At 41.8% G+C, this 18,193-nt stretch overlaps 1 protein-coding gene across 2 annotated transcripts in view; it reads right to left on the minus strand.

The window, feature by feature from the left end:
* Window positions 1-372: 372 nt before the first annotated feature.
* Window positions 373-18,193, minus strand: part of MDFIC2 (MyoD family inhibitor domain containing 2) — a 43,531-nt gene continuing 25,710 nt past the window's right edge. The window contains exons 1-4 of one of the 2 annotated variants that reach the window (XM_088062000.1): window positions 9,608-9,725; window positions 9,376-9,444; window positions 4,218-4,439; window positions 373-648 (exon numbers count right to left, since the gene is read on the minus strand). In XM_088062000.1, coding sequence (XP_087918126.1) covers window positions 389-648; window positions 4,218-4,439; window positions 9,376-9,444; window positions 9,608-9,614 — 558 coding nt within the window. In that variant the 5' untranslated portion in view covers window positions 9,615-9,725 and the 3' untranslated portion in view covers window positions 373-388. Of the gene's footprint in view, window positions 649-4,217; window positions 4,440-9,375; window positions 9,445-9,607; window positions 9,726-18,193 lie in introns of those variants that run through there. The other variant, XM_088061999.1, reaches the window with a different exon arrangement.

Below are 18,193 nucleotides of genomic sequence, written 5' to 3' on the forward strand. Positions count from 1 at the left end.
GTTTAGGTATGAATCCATTAGGAAGATGAACTAGTATATATATCAGTCCTAAAATAATGTCCTAATTTGTTCTGTGTTTATGAATGGGGAAATCTGTGTTTAAAGCAATTAGAGGTTTATAAAAGCTTGGATTGACAGTGGGTAAAGCAGTGAGCACACTTGGCACTTAGGAATTCTGTTGTCATCTATGGCAGAGAAGACCCTTTTTTGTCCTTTATTGATTTCAGCAGCTTGTGATATCATGCCACCAGAATGGTACAGATATAGAGACCTCCAGGGAGGGAGCAACAAGATGCACATAGTCCTCATTGCCAAAACCTCTGGTTATGATTAATATTTAAAAAAAAAAAGTCTCCTTTGTAATCTGTCAGGTAGTTTTGAGGAATTATTAGCGATAGCAGACTTCTGAAATCTCCATGGCGAGTTCCAGGCACTCCCCAGTCTCGTGGCAGGACTCAAAGAGGCTGCAATCAATGTCACAGTCACAGTTGCAGTCGTTGTTGCCGTGGTCTTCGTCGGAGGTCTGGTAATATCTATTGGATGGACAACAGGTATCTGTCAGCCAATGTTCACAGGTATCAGGCAGCATTATAAGAAAGTCCCAAAACTGGCAGAACAAGCAGGCCAGGATAAGTGTTGCGCATTCATCTAAGAGAAAGGAAAAGCAGGGAGATGTAAGAACAAGCGTGAGCTGGGATAACCCAGGTTTTGGCCAGTGTGGCTACACAGAAGCGAGAGGGGTGAGCTAAAAATACATTGATGAGAACTACTTCCATAGAGACAAGTGAAAAGTTTATTTTCTGTTTTATTTGCTCTGGAAAAAAAAACCAAACAGCTGTATGAAATGAATTTGAATGGAAATATTATGTGGCAGTGAAATTCAGAAGAACAAGCCCTTTAAACCAAATTTTATCTTCTCATGCCCAGACAGCAAGGAGGCTGGAGAGGCACAAGAAGATGGGAGGGGACACAACCAGAACAGCTGACCCCAACTGGCTAGAAGGATATTCCAGACCATATGGCATCAATATAAATTAGGAAGAAAAAGAGCAGGGTTTTCTGCTCAGATAACTGACTGGGCATCAGTTGGTGAGTGGTGAGTAATTGCAATGTGTATCCCTTGTTTTATATATTCTAATTTTTTTAAAAACTATTATTACTATTATTATTATTATTATTATTATTATTATTCCTTTTCTGTCCTATTAAAATGTATTTATCTCATCCCATGAGTTTTCTTCCTTCTATCCCTCTGGTACCCCCATTCTGCAGTGGGGCAGTGAGTGAGGGGTTGTGTGGGGTGGAGTTGCTCCCTTGGATTAAACCACAACACCAGTACAGGTGACACTGGAGTTTATTTTCATTTTCACAAGTGTTTGCACTAAAAATGTTTAAGGACTACCAAGGACAGGGAGGGAGAGGAGGTCTGGAGAAGAGCATTCAGAGAGGGCAGTGTGCTGGCCGAGTCTCAGCTCAGGGTCCTGCCAGCTCCCCACCAAACAGAGTTCTCACCTTTTCCTTCACAAATGTCAATTTTTCAAAGGAAACGAAAGTTTGGAAAATAGATTGTGTAGGATGTGTGTCTGGAGCCAGTGAATATTCCTGAAAACTTGGTCACCATGACTAAAAACTCTGTGCTATGTTTGTGCCCTCCCAAAATCAACTAAGTAACTCCCACCCCTCAGCCTCCAGCATCTGGGGAGGCTGCTTGGGTGCAGCAGGTGTGAGATTCCAACTGTGTGAATCCAGTTGGAGCACAGACCCAGACCTTTCCTTTTTCTTTTTTTTTTTTTTTTTTTTTCCCCTTCTTGTTTTTGGAATGGAAAAATGCCTTCAACAATATGAATGTCTTTTCATTGGTTCTTTCAGGAAAGCATATGGTTATAACCACATTTCTTGCCCTAGGATGACTAACTGTGAACTCATTCAACTGCATTGGTTCTGTTGTGGCATTTTCTAGCTCACGTAACATTAAGTTCACTGCCAGGAAGTTTCCAGAATTATGCTTTTTTTTTTTTTAGAATGCTCTTCTTGATGAAAAACAAAATTTTAAAAAAAAAATCATTCCAGCTTCTTTATTAAAAAAGCAGTTAAAGCAGGTAGCAAGAACAAATATCATACGTCTGAACTTCCTTCTAAGTGGCATCTTAGCACCAGTGTTATCAATTTTAATACTTATTTAAATATGTCAAGATCTCTTTAGGTTCAGACAAGCACAACTAACTTCCAAGTCAGTTCTGTCAAATAAGAATGACTAGATTTTGGTGATACTTGGTAAATTCATGCTTATATTTTTTTCTAGCTAAATGAACTGAAATAATTATAAAATTGAAACATTTAATAAGGTGACACCACTGCATTTAATTGTATGAGATTTACACTGTAGAAAATGTAATCATTTTATGCAGTAGTCCTTGGTGTAATTAAGACTATTCTTTTTAGACCTCTTATGTTTATGAAATTTTTTTCCTATACATTGATATGAGAGACAGAATTCAAAATTATGTCTTAATTAAGGATTTTGGCAATTTTTTTTTCTCCCTCTCCAAAGATTCATTTTTTAATAACAGGTTTTTTTCCATGAATGTGTTAACCATAATGGTGTTTATGTAATCTGGAGAGAAGAGATATGATTCTTAGGGCTTCATCCAGGAAAGAGAGCACACAAAAAGCACAAGATTTTAATAATAAAGTAATGTTTCAGCACAGACTCTGTGATGTGCAGTAAAGATGCTTTTAAATTCCCATCAGAGCACACACCATGAACTGTGATAATGGATGTAACACATTTCAAAAAATCTGCATGTGTGAGGCTTTTTGGTCCTGTTTTAAGTGGGGTAATGTATATAAATAATAGATATTAGCAATTAGACATCCATTCCTATGCATTCATTTATATATTTGAAAATAAATTAGCCACAAACTGCATAAAAGAAGATGCAATCTCTTGTTTTCCCCTTTGCTTTCCCTGCTGTTTGCCAAACGGCATTACTGCGTTTATCTCAGTGAGAACAATGACCTCAGCTCTCATTCCCTACATTAGTAGATTAATTAGCACAAAAGAAGAATTTATAATAATTTTTCTAGCATGCCTCATCTCTAAGTTTTCCTGCTCTTGTTTGGTGGCATCTGCTCACACAGATGATGCTCTGAACAACTCCGGTCCAGAGCTTGCTGGAGCCTTTCTGGTCGTCCTTGGTGAGACCTATGAGTGTTGTGTTTGCTCTTGTCTGAGCACAGGGAACAAAATAATCACCAATTTCCTCATATATTGCTCTGCCTTCAGAGGTTCTCCAAGCACCAGCAAACAGGATTTGGCCTTGTGTATGTGGAATAAGCAGTAAGTTGTCAGAGTGGAGTGAGCTGAGTATGCAGTGACAACCACAAATCTGTCTTCCTTTGGTTTTCTTGGCTTCAATCCAGCCCTTAACATTATTAATTAAGCACAGATTGGGGTTTTTTTGTTGTTAATTTCCTTCACATTTAGCTTTTTTAAGGAGAATGAAATCTGTTATTTTCATCACACGGGACACACCTGTGTGCCAGTAATGGTTGAGATAGTTCTCAAAGTCAAAAATAGGGAGTGTCTGGATAAGAGGAAAAGTCCCCTAAATAAAATAAATACTTCAGACCCTTCCTTGAAATTAAGTGTATTTCAACAGATGTATCAGAGACGTCCCTTTTGTAAGGATCTGTGACACAATAGAGATGTTAATGATTCCTGGAGAACAGGGCACTTTATTGTGTTGATCTGTACTTAGAAATGCTTAATTTAGGAATTGCTAAATGATATGCATGACAGGTCCCAGCTCCACTGGATATAACACACTAATCCATTATTGCAAAAGGCACTCAAAAGAAACTTCTAAAATACTTCACAGAGCCTTTTTTTAACATCCACTGGAATAACCAGGAATAGATTTATCTGATACTGACACTGGTGCTTCTGTGCAAACACTCATTACTAAAGTACAAATGCTCTGTGGCACAATAGGCTCTAAGCTCCTCTTCTACGACTTTAGTATCACTGACAATTTAAGATCATCTAGAAATTCTCATCTATCACACAAATGTCTGCAGGGCAACTTAACATTGCTTTTGGCGATGTTCTTGAACCTCCTGTTCTACATTTAATTTTGAGTTGGTTATACATAGTTCTTTTGCAGTGGGCATTATTTAGAAATCAGCTCAAATGTGATCTGCTTTATAAAACATACCGTCACTGTCTCTCTGATGTACTGATGCATCATCTTCAATGTAAGTGAATTCTCTGCATTTCTCCAGGGAAGCAATGGATGATCTGCTTGCATCTGACAATTTCTTCTCATTTTTGGTACCCTTTGATGAAGCGTCTGTGATGCTGAATTCTGCGACAGAACTCATAACAATACCTTTCATAGGCTTTTCATCTGTGTGTTTTTCATTTGTAAGCTGGTTATCTGGTGGGATTAGGAAAAAAAAGACTGTGATACTAAGGCAGAGATCTGAAAGAATAGCATATGCAGAATTTTCAAACCTACAGTTGTTTACTTCCAAGGCCTAACCCTTCTTACCTAATGATTTCAGTCTCTTTACAGAGGTTTATTCACAGTAAAATTATTTGTGAACTTGCTTTCTAAGGTTTTCTCTTAAACCCAGAGGTCTTAGAGGCTAAGTAATAATTAACTTCCAGTGGGTGGGATCAGGTTTGGAAAGAAAACAGAACTATTGCCTCAGTTGACATCTATTTCGAGTTTGATATCCTAACTTCAATTTGTGACATAAAAGAAGGCAAAACAATTATCTTGTTATTTTTCAGCTGCAACTTTGCATCCCTAAATTAACAGCCAACAATGTGCACGTAGGCGGTACCTGGATGCAGATGTGCCAGCTCACCGTGGCTCATAATCTTGTAGCAAAGACAGCCAGATGGTCTCTGTTTAACATCCAGATTCCTTATTTCATAACTTCATCCCCACTTGAGTTGTTGGCCTGGAAGTCAGCTAGGAGATGGGATACTTCACATGCTGTCAGCGTGCCAGACAGGCAGCTCAAAAACCAGAGGGAGAGCTTAATTTTAAGCCCCAACTAGGGGAAAGGTTAAGAAGAGTTCTGAGTTCAATTTATTCTTGAAGAACTTCTCAGGCACAGATAAACATAGGTTGATATACAGTTTCACTCACTCTCTGAAGTGATCAAGTGGCCAAGAAACTCAGTCATTCTCTCCATGGCGGGGATGATAAAACCTCATCAGTTCTTATCTACAGCTGATTAACTCCTGCACCTCACATCAAGCACAGCCTCACTTTTTATCTCACTTAAATCTTGTGATATGTTTGCTCTTGAGCTATATACAGAAAATCAATCTTTACAAACACCTCAGTTTTGCAAATGCTACTTTCTGAGAGGAACTGTAAGTGCTCTAGAGTGGTTCATCTGCACTTGGCTGCAAGGAGGCTGAAGAGAGGCCCTGTGTGTCTCTTGGGTTTAAGGTACCTTTGACTTCTGACACATGTTAATGGAAAGCCAAGGAAAGGCTGACAGAGAGTGAAACCTTGATGAGACTGCAGCTGTTCCCCCAGTATCCTTGCAGCTGAGAGGAAGAAAAGTGGATGGGATGGATGGATTGCGGGTTAAGTGAAAAAACAGCGGAACCATGAGGCTTGAAGAGGGGAGAAGCAGGGATTTGAGAGATGAGTGGTATCTAGTTCAAGTCCAGTGAAGGCCCTGAAGTGATGAGGGGTCTGGAAGAGCTTCTGTGTGAGCAGAGGCTGGGGGAGCTGGCTTTGCTCGGCCTGGAGGAGAAGGCAAAGAACAGTGCTGGATGCTTTGTTCCCGTCCAAAGCCAGGGTAAGGGAGAAGCCAGACCCCAACTCCTCCCAGCAGCGCACAGGTGGAAAACAAGGAGAGGCCACTGTCACAAGCTGCAGCAAAGGCAACTGGAGCTGCCCAGGGAATTAATTCCTCATCATGGGATGTGTAAAGCACCAGAACAGGCCGCAGCAGGGCTGTGGTTGTGTGAAAAGCTCAGCTGGCCATGGACCCCAGCAACCTGCCCTGACTGTGGGTTTCTGACAGAGGCCAAACAAGGTGATTCTAGAGTCCCTTCCAAGCCAATTTTTCTATGATTTCTATGTCTCCATTTACTTGCAGAATGAGTGAGCAATTAATTTAAATTTCTGCTCGTAGTTGGGTTTCATGCCATTTTTAGATCATTTTTACCTAGTGAAATACATAGAAGCAGAAAAGCTGGGTATAGGTTAGAATAAGATCTTGGGATAAGATAAGCATACAAACTAGGCTATCATTTTCATTTTAAATCACTGCTTTAAAATTGTGTGTTGGCAGAGATATTGTCCTAATTTGAAGTCGTAATGACAACAAAGTGAACTGTGATGGAAATGTGAATTTCCCGGTCCTGGAGAGTTTACAGGTTGGCCTTGGGCAGGGAGTGAACGATGGGGTGGAGGCAGTAAGAGAGCAGTGGCACGGAGAGGAGTCTCAGAAACCTGTAACTGTCAGGTTTCATGAGCATTATGATGAAGGAAAGCCACAGGCAAGATGGGAAGGGCAGGATAGGCAGTGGCTCTGTTGGGTGTGACCCAGCAGTGCAAAGCACAGCAGCTCTCCCCTGAGGTTGTACCCTTGGTCATAGAAAATCTGCATCCAGGGCTATGCATGTTGGGGTTTGCCCATCTGTGATGATTTGTTGATGGTTTTGCCCTCAGAGGAAGAAAATACAGCTTCTTTTTTACCCTCTCTCTGACTTCTTGGCCAGCCTCTTCAGTCCAGAATGTGAAAACTCATGTGTTTTGGATGTCCTTACATGTACAGTCATGACTGTTTTCCAGTGTTCCTAAATCAATGACATTCCACAAGTTTCCTGCACTTTCCTTCAATAACAAGCCATCTCCAGGAAAGATCGTGCTGATTAAAGCAGCTGAGCTTAGGAGGAAGCAATGTCCTGCTTATGCATTGGATTTATTGGATAACAATTGTTTTGTGAGTCCAGAGGACACAAGCCCTACCTGTTATTCAGGTGCCAATATTACAAATGGGTGCTGTTTGTTCACACTGAGAGCTGCACCCAGGCTGAGCCTTTGGATACACGCGGATCAGATCAAAAGGCTTAGGCAAGAATAACTATTATTTTCCACTTTCAAAATCTGACCAAAAATCTAAACTAGATATGTTTTAATTCATGATATATCTGTCGAGTTCCCCAGTTCTGCAACAATACAATGGCCCATGGAATGCATTTAAGCATTCAAGTAGCGAGACTGAAAAAAAAGTCTGACAGAAGTAATCAGTAAATGCCAGACTAACATTTACTGTATCCACCGACTTCTACTATTCATACTTTGAGTCAATTTTTATTCTTGAAGTGCTGTTGAAGAGAAATCAAAACCAGAAATAGAAAGGCATAGACATAACCTGAATTTTTCAATACAGCACCATCAAACAAAAGGGTAACAAAAGCTGTCACTCAGGGACTCTTCTGTTTGTTAAAGCATACTACATCTTGGAAAATACAGTACATTTTAGTGTCAGACTCTTAGTTTGAAAAGCTCCCTTTCAGTAATGTTATACTTGTCTTGTACAGCTAGATCAAGTCTTCATGCAATCACTGTAACAAGCAACTTGCTATGACAAGTGAGATCCTTGCTTCCAGAAAACACTGCGGGAGAGGCTAAAGCAGTGTACAATTATAGGTCTCCATTTCATTTTTATGCAATTACCTTCAGTTCAGCTGTGGGTCCATCTACATTATGTCTTTTATCAATTTAATGTTTGCACAAAGTGTCTGAAGAAATAAAGATTATGCTAGACCAGCAGGAAAAAAAAAGGTGGTTAGCACTTTTTTTTTTTTTCCTATTATAATTTGTTGCTGGATGGAACAGTAGTAGGTTGAGAGTTTGGAACAAATAGATATAGCCAAATAGGCTTTAAAAATATATTACATAGTACTGATACTATTTATGATTACAGTTAAATGAGAATATAAAAAACCCCTAAATTACAATTAGAGATGGGAAGAGGGTCAAATTTTGTGACTCTCTTTTAAGAGCCTGTGTTCAGCTTCAAATGTCCACATATGTCTGTGTTTTTAACATATAGAAATCAATGACTGAAGTGAACTTAAAGAGAAAAATAAGTGTATCATGATGAAGAAATCTCAGATTATTCAGTGTTAGACTGTTAGGCAGAGGCTGCTAAAGGTACACCCCCACAATGTGCCATTTTTAAATAGTATGAAGTAGCAACTTTCTTCCTCACATGGGGAAGCTGGGACTCGCCCTGGCTGTTGCAGTAGAAGCCTGAGATCGTTCACCCATGTTTGTATTAAAGACAGTCTCAATACTCACATGGAATTTCTTTTTTCTTTTTCTTTTTGGAGTTGGGCGATTCAGATGGCTGACTATGGAGTCTAAATTCACGAAAGCACAAAGTAAATCACTTACTTTCCACTGATGCCAGCCCCAGATCCCACTGGTTAATAGGGAGGAGCAGTGATACCAAGACTGGCATTTGCAGTATGTCCCCTGACCTCTATTTCTCTTCACTGGCTTTAGGCACAAACCAGCATCTTGCAGTCCTGGAGAAGAGGAGTCTGCAGTTTCCCTGCGTCCTTCTGAAATTAGATTTAGTACAGAGGCATAGGAGGGCTCCAAGTCTATTTGTGATAAGGGACAGAGGGTTTAAGAGGTAGTCTGTTCTGCTGAACAGCGACTGCAGCAATGCAGGTGATCCAAAGCAGCTCTTGGAGCAACTGTTTAGGAGGAGACTCCATGGAAGGAGAAGGAGAATTGATCTCTGACCTTCCTAGGGCTCATTCACATCTTACAACCAAAGGACAAGGGAGCCTGTGGCTCTACTCAATGCTGGCATTTGCTCCAAATCCATCCTGGCAGTGGCCCTTTGCCTCACGCCCCTGTAGCAAGGAGTCCCAAAGGTTGATGCTAAACTGTGTGGAAAACTGTAGCAGTTTAGGACCTGTAATTTTTAATTTTCCCCTGAGGCATGTTGGTGTATCAGCGCAGCAAAAGCACCAAGGGAACGCTGTTTTTTATCCCGTGCCCTGCTGTGCTACCTGTCTGTTTAATGTATCACATGCTCATCCCTGAACAAGCCGTGTGCCATGTCCGTTCAGTCCTGAGATGACACAGGCAGAGCTACACCAGACCTGATGGATGAAAACTTGTATGTATGAAGGCTTGATCTGAACTCACTTGGTCTGAAAGGACTCACAGAACGATGAAACCCAAACCTCAGGGTTTGACAGCAGTGCTTCAAAAAAGCAAAAGCCAAAGGAAAACAAAACACTTTTTCTTGATTGTTTAAGGGATGTAATAGTCTGCCAAGGAGTATCTCTGCATGCATGTGCCAGCAGCTTACCTGGATGGTCCTCACTGCTCGGCGTCACCCCAGGGAGGGCCAGTAGAGGCAGGGAGCTGGTGCGACGGTCTTGGTGGAGAGAAGAAGACAAAATTGAAGAGGGATAAATGTCAAATAAATGTTGTCTGGCACAGCTATCACCCTCAGCCACTTAGTGACAGTCATTGACCTCAGGCATTGTTGCTCTGAGGTCAAACAGAAGCAAGTGCACTTCCTTGCAGAGGGAGGTTACCTGGCATGGTGTGCTGTTTGTGTAACCCTCTCTCTTGTTTCAAGAAAGGAAGCAAAAAATAAACCAACTGCCAGGAGAGAAAGTTCCACCCAAGAAGAGGTGAAGAGGATCACCTGCAAACACAGCAATTCAGGTAGGTACAGAAAATTTGGGAGCTGGAAGGTCTGAGATGAAATGTGGGACATCATCCATGCCCAAACACCCCAGAAACCTTAGATGAGGATCCCAAATCATCAGCAAAAGAGGAGAGAGGAAATTTAAGCCCAAACTCCAACCTTCATGGCTTGGCAGTCTTGGTGGACGAGATGCCCAAGGTCCCCACAGGTGGTGGCAAGCCCAGGTCCCCACACGGAGCAATGCTGAGCTCCTCCACCTCGGCTGTGCCTGCCAGGCTGTTCACTCCATGCCTAAGGCTTGGAGGCTTAAATCATCTTTCCTTCTCTCTCCAAGTGTCAGGGAGGCAAAGTAGGAGGGGGTGTGGGACTATCCCAGCAGTGAGTGCAGCAGATGGAAAAAAACCCCATGGGAGCTGCTGCCGCCCACATGGGAGAGGCCGGAGGGAGCGCGGGCGCCGTGGCCCATCAGAAGGGAGCTGCTCTAGACCAATATATCACGGGAGTTTTCAGAGATTCGTGCCCATTACATTCTGCTGAGCTCAGACAGAAGGATGCAGGGGATTTGGAGACTGTTTATTTTTGTCATAAGGAAACAGGAAATAGTACACAAGGCTATAAATATATCCCAGGCTTCAGATGACATCATGAACTCGTGCAAGTGCTTCACTGCTGATTTACGATGATGGACTGGGAATTCACAGGAGCTTTGGGTTTGCTTTATTTTGCTGTTGCAGTAACAAAGCTAATGGTGCAATCCCGGGAGGGGGTATTTTATCAATAGTGAATTTTTGACCTCATTGCATACGTTTTAACTTCATGAATTACTGACCCAGCTAACTGTAAAGCCTTCTATAGGCTTATTGTAAATCTATCACAGGACTGGCAAAAACTTTTGGCCCAGATCCTAAGCTCTGACAGGCATGTGTTGATGGACTGCATAGCAAGCACTTCCACTAATATTTCTCACTAATTATACCATATATTAAGAAAAAATGAATGAAGCCAATGTTTATATGCCGCTTTAACTGCTTTTCATATAAGAAAGCAACACAATCCCTAATAAATTTTCACCTTCAACATTTCTATTCATTATAATTTTTACCATGATGAATGAAGTTAGAACTGGAGAGGGAGGGGGTTCATCTTGAAATCTGTTCAGTGAATGACTGAATTTACTTCCCTTCCCCAACTTGTGTTGAGGAAGGAGGGAACAGATGGACACAGGAAGAAGAGGGAGGCGAGTGCGGAACGAAGGAGAAGGGTGAGGAACAGATGGAGTCAGGAGAAAGTGAAGAGGAGAGTCAGCAAGGATGGTAGAAAAGTTTTCCACTTGACCTTGAGTTGAAATGGAGATCTGCATGCAGCATGGGACAGCTAGATTTTCTGGGATGCATTCTTTTTTAAGGTCTTGTAGGCCATCCCAGCAGCTCAGTGCATCCCAGGGGACCTGCAGAGCCAGGCCCTGGATTTTCCCCAGGGGTCACCTGCTGCAGAAGGGCACCTGCACTGTATTCAAATAATGGTAACAGCAGGGGAGAACTGTGTGCCAGCACAGGAACAAAATTTGGTTGGGATGTTGTAATTCTCCCAAGTCAGAAATAGGAGTTTATAATTTTGAAGATGTGTACTACACCTAGTTTGTTAGGATCCAATGGCCAAAATACTTAGAGTAATTTATGATTTTACCTGCTTAAAGCAAGACATTTGAGATGGCCTGATTTTCAGAATATGCTGAGCATCTGCATTTTGATGTGTATTGAATTATATATCCCAAATCACTAGTAAGTCCTGGAAAATCTTGATTGTTTTCTTAATTCTGTTAAATTGCCTGCATATACTCCACTGGTTCTGGCTTTACTAGCTAAAGAATGGAAGAGGTGAAAGCTAAATATTGGCCATGTGTGTCATTCCCTTTGAAGAAAATGGGAGCCATGTGCACTCACCTAACAGCAATGTTTGGCCCCAACTATGATTTCACAGCTGGGCCCTAACTTTCAGGAATGCCAAAGCACTAAATGACTCAATTGGAGTAATCTGATCAATGCTGTATTTTCGCTGTAGATTTAAATTGCACACACAGCAAGAGCAGAGTTGGTTTTTCTTCTCTCTCAAAATCACTTTTCTCTGCAGATTTGATAGCATAAATATGAAGTATTGCTCTCATCACACAAATAAGTGAAATGGCAGAAAACGTATGTCAAATAAAATGCACAACATTACGTCCTTTTTACTTTTTGGAGACTGTTTAAGAAAACGGCTTCATTAATTTTGACTGAATAAAAGGTTCCTTTAAGGGATTTCAATAGGTGACATGAAAAATGTTAATATGAATGATCAAGACAATGGAGGTTAAAACTGTTTTGAAAATATGTTTCTTTTATAGATCTCGGCTGTTGGAAGAGTTACAGAATAAATATACGGTAGTGCTGACATTCAGTGCTGTTTCATCTTAGCAAAGAGTTTTTAATAAAGAAAATTCTTTTCAAGGAATGCTTTCTGCAGCCATTCTTCAAAAAAGAGGTTTTCCCCCCTCCCAGTTTAATAAAATTAAAGTAATTTATGTCATATTGATATGTCGATATGTTTTTCAATAAACTTTTTCACAGAGATTTTTTTTTTTAAATTCTCTTCACTTTAAAAATTATAATTATATGTCTTCCTCCCACTTTGAAAATGGCACAAGGTGCTCATTTGCAGAGCTCTACTGTTCAAATCTTCACTGAGAATAGAAATGTCATGACTCAGTTAACAATGCTTTATTATTCACATTGATCTTTTTTTATAGTGTTCTTTATCTCAAAAACATTGTAAATCAGATATCTTCCTCCCACTCTTTTGTTCATTTGCAAATTTTTATTATTCTAGTTTAAAAAAGCAATGGAGTGTCAAGAGTCAGTGTATATTGTTTATGTTCTTTTTTGCTTTAAAATTACTTTTAACTATAAAAAGTAAAATGTATAGCAGGGAAAAGAAGAGCTGGATTTAAGGATGCTTAAAAAAGAATTGAAGGGATCAGTGTGAATTTTATGCTGTTCTCTTACACCTTGGAGTTGTAACAACTTTGCAAGAAGGGGGACTGAGCAATTTATGGAAAGGTTTTTATGTCCACAGTCCCTGTTGCATCAGACATCATCATCTGTGTTAAAGGCTGGGCATAATTCATGCCCTAAATGACCACAATAGAAAAAATTCAGAGTGTGTTCACTGGCTGGTTTGCAGGGCCTGCCCAGAGCCCTTCTTGTCCATTGCTCCCTGTCTGGGACGTCCTCAGGAGCCCTTGGCTGATAAGCACCAGGATGAATCACTGAATTTTCACAGGAACCTCACAGCTTTGGTATCAAGTGTTAACTTCAGCAGAAACGCAACATCAGCTGGTCAACAGGCAAGGCAATCCCTGAAACCCGTGGGGCCGGATGTGGGATACAGCTGTGCACTCTTCAGGAGAGCCTTAGTGGAGCCCTCAGGACTTGTTTGTAGATTGGCTCTCCCAAATTCCCCTTCAGCCACTGTTTTCTTTCCCTATCACATTTTTCTTTAGGTCCGTATTTCTATCCTGGCGGTCATGACTTTTTGAAATGGCATCCATGAGATAAATCTATTACAGGAATTGGAGTTACCCAGGGAGCAGCAGGATCTTGTGGCATTTCACATGCTTCTTGCTGTTAGGTAATTTTTTAAAATCTTTTCCCTGTTTTGAATTTCATGATCAGAGCATCCTGGCACCCTGTTGTTATTCCAGCAGGTCTTGAAAGAGATCATCCTCTCTGGGATTCACTGAGATGGAGTGGCTATACCTGAAGTTGTATTTAAGCCCAGAGTGGATTTTTTCGTTTTACTGAATTTTAGAGTGGTTTGGGTTGGAAGGGACTGAAAGGTCATCTAGTTCCAACCACCCACCGTGGGCAGGGGCACTTTCCACTAGACCAGGTTGCTCCAAGCCCTGTGGAACCTGGCCTTCAGCACTCCAGGGATGGGGAGGACCTTGTGTGGTGGCCCTGTTATATGAAACAGCCCTAAGTAGTATTGTAAATGAAGCTAAAGTCTGCTTTCCAGATTATTTTGTTTCTTTTTTTTTTTGTTTAAATCCACACTCTGCAGACTTTTGCTAAAAGGGATAATTAAGAAACTCAGAACAAGTCACAAACTGAACCTGAACTGAAAACACAAACTGAAAGCCCTGTCCTTCCCCCTCCAAGTGGAGGGCTTAGCAATGTTTGCTTTTATTGACATCAGTAGGTGACTCCAGTCACCACATGGCTCTGCCAGTCCCTGTTCTCTTCCCCAGGCTGGGATTTGGGATGCACAGCACCACACAGAGCCCCTGAGGCCACCCTCTGATGGGGCTGCCTGCACACCCCTCAGTGGTTGCTGGGGCAGATCCATCCCAGTGCTCATGGACAGCTTCTTGTTTTGCAGGGCTAACTCAAACCTCTCAAATTCTCTTTATTCCTCACTGAAGAGAATAAAACCGGAAGGTTTGATGTATTGTCTCATCTGAATTGACCTTGTTGTTTCCAAAGCAGAGAAGAAACAAACTTCACAATTTTTGTTGTTGCCTCGATGTCACTGCTGCATTAATTCACTCTTCCTTCCTCTCATGGTTAATGACTCACCCCACAATGAGGTTAAGGTTGTCTGCCAATATGATCAAGTTTCAGAAACAAAATCCTAACCTGAGCTGAGCAGCCAGAAGTGTATGGAGCTTTATTTAATATGCTGGCACAGTAATTAAAGGTAGGTTTCACCCATGGATATCCTCATGTAATTGCTCACTCTTTAGCTGGGGAAATTTATAAGGCAATATAAAACAGAAAATGCTGAGTTTATTACAAAAGAAATTTTTTCCGTGTAAAACTCTGTGTCATTAAATTTGGAAAGCACTTAAAATTCTCAGTTTTATTTTTGGTAAGCACTGTGTATTGAAAAGTGAAAATATCAGAGGGATCTCTAGGCAGAATTTGTGAACTTTCCAATGAAAAGACAGCATGCCTTCCTTTCATGTCCCAAGGTCCTTGACAACTGTGCCACTTTCTGAATGACACTGAAGTTATGTGCCAAGAGTTTATTCCCAAAGCAGGCATTACACACAGTTATGGTCACAAAGATATCCTTGCACAGCACTAATGCCACAGCAGCTCTGAGACTGTCAGCATTTTCATGTGGTGGGGGGAAGCACCAACAAACCCACATATATGAATACCATCAAACCCATATATATTAAAATAAATCCAAACATTTTAAATGCTGTGAAATAGAGGTGCAAATCACAGAAGATGCAGCATTTCTCACAGATAGTCCTCAGAGCTCTACTGGTGATAAATTAACACATGATAATATATGACTACAACTCTCCATATCTTCTAATAAGTTATAAAAGCTTTTCTTTGATTTGAACCCAGTGGTGAGTGGCAATCTGTGAGAGTCTTATGTCTTCTATGAGACTTTCCTAGCAAACACTTCCATTTGTTTCTCTCTTGCTTGCATGCCATGCTGGAACACAACTGGGAGCTGGACTTGCACACTGTAATAAACATTATTAATGTTATTGCCATCTGAGCACCTCCCCAGGTGTTGCAGAACAGGCTGTGCTGGACCATGCTGGAAAACTACTTATTTATCTTCACAAGGGCTTGATCCTGTATCACCAGATGTCAGAGAAAACAAATCCAGGGAGGTCAGATCAGGCTCCAAACCAGCCGCCAATATGGTGGCCTTCTCTGAGTTTCTTTGCTCTTCTCCTCAGAAAAAGCCACAGATAAAACAATTAGCAATATCTGAAGCAGAAGTTGTATCATGCTGTGCATCTTTTCACAAATCCCTTTTTCCCCCTGCACCGAAGATGCAGAACATCTATTCTGGGGGCAGACAGATGACATCCACTGTTACTTATGTATGTAATAAGTACTCCTAAAACGGTGTAGTCTTGCCGGCTCTGGCAAAGGCAAACATGGTAAGTGTTCTGCTCACAGCATTAAACACACTTCTCTCACTGTGCAGTGGAAGAATGTGTTTAAACTCGCAGTCTATCACTATTCCTGGATAGTGTAGGAGAGTCAGGAACACTCAAGATGTCTTTTCCTGTGTATATTAACTTGTTCTGAAGAAAATAGTGTTCTTAGAAAACACAAATCTTATGGCAGAAGAAAGTTTCCTTCGTGATTGTGATACAAAAGTTCCCGAACAGCTGCTTGTTCTTTTGGGTGCATGAAATATGAGGTTCAGCCTGCTCAGAAGTGCAAACACATAATTTTTTCTCACTGTGGCTCCTTCACTGCGGTCATTTCCACCTGGCTTTGTGATGCTGGCAAGTGCAGTAGTAACACAATGTCTCCATTGTGTGAGCTCTTGGAGGAGAGCTGCAGAGCTGCACAGCCCCAGGAAAATGCCAATCTCCCCAAAGCTGTCTGTTTGTCCTGCTTCACCAGGAGCTGCATTCACAGGGAGTTTTGTTAGCCTGATACAGGCACTGAACACCAGAGTTTCAGGTGCTGCTGGAGGGTAGCACAGCTCCCACCTGCTTGTGCACCATGCACAAGGATTGAAGGATTTGGGCAGCCTTCAGCAGGCTGGGCTTGCCAAGGCCACAGGAGTGGCACCCCTTGTCCACCTCCTGCCCAGGCACAGGGGCAGGTGAGAGTCCAGTGCTCTCCTCAACACTTCCTGACATCAAAATCATCACTGAAGTCTTGCACAGGGCTCAGGTGTGCAACCCCTTCCAAGCAAGGAGGTCACAGCTCAGGCCCTGAGAGGAAGAAGTGGGTGTCAAAGAAATGGCAGAGGTGTCACTATTTTAACACACATTAGGCAAAATCTAACCCACATTAATCCTTCAGAGCAGGGCCACTGGTTTATTCTTTTTTCAGTCTGTTCTGTATTCAAAGCAAGTACAGTTTTTTTCTGTCGCTGTACCGCTATTGTTAACAACTATAAATGTATTAAAAACACAGGGGCATTTTAGTATGTGTATTGTGCATAAGAAATATTGTTACATGACAAGCTCCAATTGGCAAGTGAAAAGAGGTTTTATTGAAGGAAATAGCAGTAGCAAACAGTGAACTATGCAGAATAATGGTAATTGTTCCTTTAACATTGGCAGCGCGCGTTCACTTAATATGACTGCTCCTCCGTCTCTGCCTCATCCAGACCCAGAGGACCTGTTAGACAAGCAGGCAGCCACCTCTCTCTGGGATCAAGCTGTCAATGCAAACTTGCTTTCTTTCTATTTCTCCGAGCTAAGCTATACCCCCAGAGCTCCTGAAGCTTTTCCTGAGTGAAAGCTTTAAAAAAGCTCCTTTCTAAATTACATCACACGAGCTGTTCTCTTCAGACTGACAGAACAAAAGCAGGAGGGGGGGGAATGCCAAAAGTACCATCTGAATGACTTGAGTTGCACAGGATGATTTACCTCCTCATGCTTTATCAGAGCAGGTAAACATCTTGACCTTGCCTACCAAAGCCTCATCATTGTCCTCTAAGTAGCAGAGAAAGTTTGCATCATGTGTGTTTCCAGCACAGCTAGAATCGTAGAATGGTTTGGGTTGCAGGGAACCTTAAAGACCATACTATTCCAAGCCCTCTGCCATGGGAGGGGACACCTTCCACCAGACAAGCTCCACCCAGCCTGGTCTTGAACATTTCCAGGGATGGGGCATCCACAACTTCTCTGGGTAACCAGTGCCAGCACCTTGCTGTTTTCACAGTAAAACATTTCTTCCTAATATCAAGTCTAAGCCTACCCTTCTTCAGTTGTAAGCCATTCCCCCTTATCTATCACTTCATGCCTTTGTCAGAATACCCCTCCCAGCTCTCTCCTAGGCCCCCATGAGGTACTGAATCCATTTGGTGTAGGCTTTTTGATTGCAACAATACAATCTTGGGTGCCCATTCCTAATGGGGCCATGGTGCTTTCTAAAATTTTTGGATGATGTGGTTTCAAACACAGCCAGCTCACTGCTACTGGAAGAGCCCAGCCTGTGGGTGCTGCCCAGCCTGGTGTACCCATCCTTTAATCAGGAACACCCCAATTAATGGTCATGGTGAGCACTGCTGAGGGCCACTGCCAAAATCTGAAAGGTCTCTTGGGCTGACTCCAGCTGGGATGCTCCAAATGCCATTTTCAGAAGTAATTGGAGCAAATAAGCATTACCCACTTCTGGAGTGGCTGGGTAGAAAGCAGATAAATTGGCATATCTCCCCATTCTAAAGGCTTTCAGATGGTGTTAATTCTTATGAGAAGCCTCAGTTAGGAAAACGTCCTCAGCTGGGAGGGGAGAGGACCACAGGCCTTGCTGCTCCTTTAGTAGATAAATAGAGGAAAGAGGGCAAACAACATCATGGCAGCTCTCCAGGTAATGTGCAGAATTAGTAGCCCTGGAAAGGAGGCGGCTTAAGGGTTTCCTGATACCAAAGTAATAAACTTGAGATCCTGCAAATGGGAATAAGCAGCCTTTTTGTGGCTCCTAAGCTGACT

The sequence above is a fragment of the Pseudopodoces humilis genome, chromosome 13, assembly GCF_049639895.1.
Source record: "Pseudopodoces humilis isolate 2021_Gansu_Grassland_sample_001 chromosome 13, ASM4963989v1, whole genome shotgun sequence".
Taxonomy (NCBI): domain Eukaryota; kingdom Metazoa; phylum Chordata; class Aves; order Passeriformes; family Paridae; genus Pseudopodoces; species Pseudopodoces humilis.